At 40.5% G+C, this 7,496-nt stretch overlaps 1 protein-coding gene across 4 annotated transcripts in view; it reads right to left on the bottom strand.

Annotated features, from left to right (window-relative positions):
• Positions 1 to 6: 6 nt before the first annotated feature.
• ERC1 (ELKS/RAB6-interacting/CAST family member 1) overlaps positions 7 to 7,496 on the bottom strand; it is a 539,371-nt gene continuing 531,881 nt past the window's right edge. For all 4 annotated transcript variants that reach the window (XM_019515532.1, XM_019515527.1, XM_019515529.1 and 1 more), the window contains one exon: positions 7 to 1,522. In XM_019515532.1, the coding sequence (XP_019371077.1) occupies positions 1,385 to 1,522 (138 nt within the window). In that variant the 3' untranslated portion in view covers positions 7 to 1,384. The remainder of the gene's footprint in view (positions 1,523 to 7,496) is intronic.

Here is a 7,496-nt window from a genome sequence, read left to right as displayed (position 1 = left end):
AACAGAAGCACACTGAAGACACAAAAAGCACCCAGAGCAAAATCATGTCTTCACACTAAGAGCAAAAGGTATGGATGGACCGTTGGAGCCTTATCACTAGAATAGATTCTAATTTGCTAAGGCAATAACAAACAGATCACTTATTAGGGGTTATATCACTTGCCAGTATTGGCTATCATGAGGATGGCAAAGGATGGATGGCAATAGAGTTGCAGTGGTTTAATTAAAAGTGTAACTGTAAACTAGTTCATTTAAATGGGTGCAAACCCCAAAGTAAATTTTCTTAGTTCAGTTTAAGAATGGCTTACTTCCATTCACTTTAAAGTGATTCTTAATCAAATTAAGAAAAATCAAAAGGAAGTTAATTTATATTAAAGCAAGAGTGTCCATATAGCCTATTCTACCCATTTATCTTAACTGATTTAAAAATTGCCTCTTTACTCAAGCTGGTGCAGCTTTCTTATGTAGTTAATGCTAGAACTACTCTGCTTGCAATTAGAGCTCACAAAACCACTGCCTGAAACATTAGCACTGGGTAAGGTACACACACTATGCTTGGAGGCTGACCTGCTTGATGGAAGGGAACTCTCTGAAAACAAGAAGCAAGTGGCAGAGGCGAGATACATGATTGTGCAAAAACATAACTAAGACCCCAAGAGCTAAAGAAAACAATGTGAAAATAAGCCACATTTGGCACTTCAGAGCCAGTTCAGTAACAACAGAAGTGAGGCTAAGTAAACAGACTAACCAACAAAAAAGCACCCATATGCCTATCTTACCCCACAGCTGCTGGATGGAAATGACCAGCAAGACCAAACAGAGAGACTTGCCCTCTCTTTACCTGGTGATACTGCCCTCCTTTTCATAAGAAATTTAGACAGGCAGCAAATCCCAAGCTTGTCAGCTGATGCAGGTCAGCTGCAGCTCATAAGTAGAGCATGCTCTGTTTTAGCATTAAGAAATTCAGGTTTTACATTTTCATAGAAACAAACCAGCAACAACAAAAGAACAAAAGGCCAATGCCCCCTTCCATGACCTCACAAAGAACTGCTTGTGTCCAGTGGATGCCCTCTTCTGTGCTTAGTGGACTCAGACATTTTCTGCTTAGATGTATCCAAAAGCCTCAATTCCAAGAAGAAAGTTAACTGGGAGACAGATTCCAAAGTAGAAAGGCAGTGAGAAGATGAATGCAAACTGGATTCAGCAGTCATAGACTGGGAGAACCAAGATAGCATGTAGTTTATAGAGGTTTTTTCTTTGTAAAAGGTGCACCAAAAATTCCTATTCCATTGTCTCTCTCACACTCCTTTCCTTTCACATGACTCCTTGGACTGACTGGGCTTGGCCATGAGCTCTGTTGCTCCTGTGGGGCTAGCGGCTGAGGTCATGACGACTCCTCAAGTGCGTTGACGACTTGCTCCAGGATGTCAGGGCAGTGATCAGCTATCTGTTGTAAGATGGCATTAGCAAATTCCTGCAGCTCTGCGTTGTTCCTCTCGCCCTTTTCTAATTCATCATGAAGCTGCAAAAGCCCCCCAAAAACAACACATATCAGTTCATTTTTATTATTTATATAGTGAAACTAAATGAGGGTCCTGGACAGTGACCGGCACACTGTCAGACTTGGCACTGAATGAGCTAATTAGACCAAGGCAGTCCCTATTCTAGAAAGTTCATAATTTGGGAAGGTCTGTCTGGAGCATCAGATTTAGAGAAGGGAAAAACAGCAGTTTAACATTTTAGGAACTCAGATTAGCATTTAAATTTTTCTCTGGTCACTTTTCCTGAGCCCCTGTTTACATGGGGAAATTGAGCAGAGTAGCTATTGTAGAATAAGCAATTCTGCAGTACTCCAGAAATGCTTCCTGTGTGGAAACTGTGCACACTTGGTGAGTGTGGTAATTCTGGAACATGGGAGGCTATTTCTGGAATAGGTACTGCAAAATAAATTGTTCTGGAATAGCTTGTTCTGCCTAGTTTACACATTTAGATAAGTCAGTGTGAAAGCCCGTTTACACATCTTCCGATATCTAGAAGGGTACCTGTTGGACAGCATGAAGCACCCCCTTGCACAGCTGAAGTTTGCAGCCTATACAGTATTCTTGGTTTCTGTAGAGATTTGTTAAGAAAGCAAGTAGATAATGACACACAGGAAAAGACTTGCCCAGTTTTACTTACTTTGTTTAAACAATATATACCTGCTATAATTTGTATTTTGGAGAAATTTGTCACAGCACATGCTCCCACCCGCAAAACATTTATATTTATTAAATCTGTGAAGCAAAATTATACTTCTAGGGAGCACACATATGTATTGAAATGAAGAAAAAGTTAGTTAACATCTCTTGCAAAACATTAACTCTTTCCCTGCAAAGTTTTTAAACTGCTTTTCAAGTATGTGCTGTTATTTAACAACCTAAGCTTAGCAGGTCTGTATGCACAGATACAGGAACTAGCTCTGTGTTTAATGACACTTGTGCAGTTAGTGGCCCAAGGAATCTTAATGAAGACTCAGGAATGACAGCTTTCAGTGTCTAATCAGGAACTGGTAAAGTATGCCCTTATCTATGAACTAAGTATGGTCATAAAAAAGGCCAGAGTCCAATATGATGAAGTGTAAGAAATTCTCACTTTTGTGGTCACTGGGCATATCTACATGAGATGTTTACATGTGCTCCTGTTAGGCCAGAGTAAATTAATGAACTCAGCAGTCGGTTAACTATCCTGCTGCAGAGTTTTTTACTCTGCAGCAGAGCACGCGTAGATGCTGCCCCAGCTAGCACAAGGGTGCTTTAGTATGAGGGCTGCCTGCTAGCTAGCCCTGTGCTGAAGCACCTTCATGCCCCAGCCAGCTCCTCCATGACATGTTGAACTGGGCAGAGTGGGAGGGAAGCCAACTTTATAAGTTGGCAGGCTGACTCCCTAGAGCCCCTACCAGCCAGGGATGCTCTGATCCAGCTAAATGTGTTTTGGTCCCGGGCACATGTTCAAACAGCACACCTGGGAGCAATAAAGTCCAGAGCAATAAGTTCCAGAGTTTATTCATGTGCATTAATTGCATGTGTAGACACGCCCACTGATAGGGACAATCCGTTTGTTATGGGTGGGAGAGGTTCTCTCAAGTGTTTCTGAAGTTGATTTATTTATTTACTACTTAATTCCATACTTTCAAAACTCTGGTATCTAATTACATTTCCTGAGTTTCCAATACTACTTTTTTAAAACTATAACTATGCACAACATTTTTATAAGGTGTATTACCCTTAAGTAACCGATATGTTCTCTCTAACTTAATATTATACTTTGTACAGGAATTATGGAGTGCACATGTGTGATATGGAGAGAACATCAAACTCAGCTAGGTTTAAATGGATGATCTCTCATACCAAATGGCACCTAATTTTTTAAGGAAATTGAAGCAGTCCATTCATAGCATCTGATGAAGTAGGTTTCCAATGAAAGCTCATGTCTCTCTGAACCAGTTAGTCTCTAATGCCACCCTACCCCACCTTCTGCCTTATTTTTAAGTATTCTATGGCACTGATCATCCTAGTAGTTCTAAAAATTGAAGTATTTTTAACCAGCAGACATGTTAGGACTACTAGGACAACAACACTCTGTGCTTGGCTTAGTGAAAACACTATGCAGCAGGGAGGGCTATATTTCTGCAATTTAAATTCTAAGCAGATGGAACAGTATGTTTCTACACAGGGACAGTAAAATGAAAAATGCAATGCAGTGCTTGCGATGCATATTTGACTGCTACAGTGTTACTGAAAGAAGAGGTATGAAACCAAACACCCTAAAACTTGAAAACAGATTAAATGCAAATGTATTCTGAAGAAGTTAATGCTTCAGGCTTCTGTGGATAAAACTAGAGTAGTATATAGTAAATTATTTGGCTTTTGCATGCAGAATGTTAATGGGTTCTTTTGTATTTTGTTCCTAGTGGCTGTCTCAAGCCCTTGCTATACTCACAGAACAGTAATATGATTTTGAGAGGGGCTCATGCCAAGAATCACAATGCAAAAGCAACTTGATCCTGACTCTCAGAATGACATGAGCTGGGGAAGCAGGGAAAGGAGAAGGAGGGGAGTGCTCTGGGCTCTCTAACTGCTCTCATGGGAGAAAGGATGGAGGGAGGGCATTTAAAAGTAACCCAGCATGGCTTAGAAACATCATGTTGTTGGATATGTAATTTGCTTGGTTCCAGTAGCTGAGCCACAGCCTGGCAGCTTTAGTGAGTGGAAGTGTGTACTCAGTGGAAAAGCTAGAAGTCCAGCCAGCAAGCTGGGTTTAAAGAGGCAACACAGTCACCAAGAAGCAGAGCTGATTATTACAATTGGCATCATAAACTACTTTTTGAACCTTAGGTTTCTCAGGCTACTGAAACTCTTAACTTACCCAGAGTCCAGTGACAAGACTCAATAAGGTACCACCTACTGGCAAATCCCCAGAACAGCATGTGTATGGCTTCATGGGTCATCCATACCAGAATAAGGACCTCATGGTGACGCAATCAGAAGTGTGTCAGTACGGAGGCAGAGGAGAGGAAGGACAAGGGGCATTTAAGCAGAGCGGAAGTAAAAACAATTTATGTAATGTTGCTTCTCTGAAGACATCACCTTGCAGGATTCTTACCAGGACCTTGACTCTTGTGCAATACCACCAGAGGGCAGTGTTAGCAGGGAAAGCACTAGTCAGGCTCTCTGATGAGCATAAATGCTACCTCTGAACATCTAAGTCAGTTCCTTCAATGGAGTGCAAGATGACGTTTTCAGGAAAAAAAAAATTTATGACTATCGATGTAAGAAAGAGATCCTCCAAAACTATAAGGATGTGGGTGGGCAAGTGAAAATCCTGCAAGATGGTATCTTCAGAAAAGCAGAACTCCAAGGTAAATAATCTCCTCTGTGCTTAACATGCCTGCCATCTGTGTCATATATTTATATATCTGAATGCATATGTATTACTAAGATTCCTGGCAAACTCAGCGTAAGCACAACAGAATGGACCCATAACCTGTGCCAAAGGGGGAAAAAGTTAGCTAACGAAAAATAAAATATTTCATGACTGAACAGCAAATCTTTCTGAGGATAGGAGCTTGTTTTTTTCTACTTTTGAAACAAGTTTTGAAGCATCCAGAATCCAAAATGAGATTCCCACTGGAGGGCAAACTCAAGAAAAACTACTTCATAAATAAGTATGTGCAGAAAAGTTCATGCAGCTGATTTGTAGACATCTATGACAGAAACATCTATGAAGAAGATTATGGTGGCAGCCTGATTTTGAATCGAGTGACCACTGAAAGTGTTTTCCAGCTTCAAACCAGTCATGTTTAACAATCTGAAATACAACTGGATATCCACTTAGACAAAGTCCTCTTACTAAATCCTTGCCAGATGAACTGGTATTACAATAAGCAAAACCAAGCAGACTGTCTACTGACTTTAGTTTGCAGCATGTAGGACTCTACAGTCCTTTTATCATCAAGGGTATGGTTTAGCAGCCTCACTAAAATGGGCATTGGAATGTAGAAAAAATCTTGACAAATATATGCTAATTAAAGCAGAACTTCGATACCAACTGGAGAAGAAATTCAGATGAGTTCAGAGATAATCCCATCCTTGCAAAATCTTGTAATGGGAGAATTAAACACGAGAGCCTGAAATTTATTCACAATGAAATGATACCTTGGTGACCAGGCAAATATATCTTTTCATGTTAAAAAAGCTTAAGTTCACAGGAAGTGAGTTCAAAGGGGAATTTGTAAAGACCACTAAATATCACATGCCGCAGAAAGGTTTATAATGGTAAAGGGCATAAAAGTGTCAGGCCCTATGTGAATATACTTGTCAGGGGATGTAGACAGTGGTCTACCTTAGGCTATGACAGACCAGTGTATCTGTCAAACATACTTTGATGGAATTAATCTCTGAGTTGGACTCAGACTAAAGGATAACATAGTCAATAAATAATTGAATTGCTCAAATAAAGAAGTCCAACTAGAGCCTGACTGAATCTCACAATTTTTCAACTTTAAAATATTTTAGGTCTTTCTGGTAGATGGCTTCCAAGAAGCCAAGAGAATACAGACCACCTGCTAAGAGACACTATACCTATGGATCTGTATCACGTCATGGCTAAAGGTATCAGGGAGAAAGCTACCATGATGGAACAGAATATGATTCCCTGGGTCTGCAGATGATGACCTGAGGCCTCAATTTTAGCTTGGTGGAACTACCTTTGATCTCAAACTAAACCTTACTGGACTGGTATGGGATTACGAAAATGACTGAAAATGTCTCTATCATGGTGTAGTACTTTGCTATCAATGCAGCCAATGAAAAAAGTACAGGAGCCATCTTCTACAATGTTTGAAGAAGGTATCTTTTCTTGGAGCCCCCAAAATAATTGGCAACTTTCTTGTTCAGGTGAATGGTAAACAGATTAATCTGTAGTGTTCTCACTTGAGATGGAGCTAACATTTTTTATGCAAAGACATATTCATGAATGTCAGTCACAAACTGACAGTCTTGTTTTGGTTTTGGACTCTTCCTTGGAAGGAAAACAAGGGACCAGGGACTATATTGTGGGGAAGACACCATTCTCATTCCTTCAGGGCCTCCCACAAACCTCATGCAAACTGCTTCCCTGCTTGGTTATCCATTTTCTGCTGAGTTCTGACCGACTGTCCCTTTTAAACAAGGATTGGACTGAGACACTGGATCCCTGAAAGTCTCCCATTATTTTCAGGATGTATATGAGCAAAAGCAGTTCCTGAAGCCCATTTTTTCCTGGGCGTCCAATTCCTTTATATAACGTCTCCATTCTAGGTTAGGTGGATCCACAGCCAGGATATTTTAAATTTGAGATCTCCAGATTCAAAACAACTAATTATTGTGAGTCCAGTAGTCTCACCATTCAGTGATGACATGGAGGGCCACTTTTATGGAGACAGCAGCTGACCAGAACTCACTACCACCAACTTTAGGTGAAGAGGTCTGAGTATGTCAAGGATCAATGACTGGTGAAGTCTTCAATCTTAATGATGCCATACATTTGGGTAATATAGCTCTTTTGTTGGGCTTATGTAAGGGAAAACACTGTCACTCAGTAGCCTTAGCAAACTCGGCATTCAGCTGTGACACTCTGCCAACACAAACCTAAAAGCACTGAAAAAAGTGGTGGTCACCTGAGTGCCTAAGTGCTAAGCACTGGAAAAACAGGCACCAAAGCAAAAGCAGAAACACTGGCAAAAACAACACAAAATAAAACAAACAAATGAAACCACCCATACACACCACAAGAAGCATGCTAAAACACACAACACATAAAACTTCAACCACCATACAGGCAACCCTGGCTTAGTGCTCTTAATTGGTTCCTGAAAAACTGAGTGTTAGGCAAAACGAGCATTAAGCAAAACCAAAAGTATCTGATGACCCAAGAAGGCAACCGCAATTGTTTTTAATGACCCAAGATGGCGACCACAA

The sequence above is a fragment of the Gavialis gangeticus genome, unplaced genomic scaffold (genome assembly GCF_001723915.1).
Source record: "Gavialis gangeticus isolate Ggan-Ray unplaced genomic scaffold, GavGan_comp1, whole genome shotgun sequence".
NCBI lineage: Eukaryota > Metazoa > Chordata > Crocodylia > Gavialidae > Gavialis > Gavialis gangeticus.
This window is presented reverse-complemented; position numbering and strand designations above follow the sequence as displayed.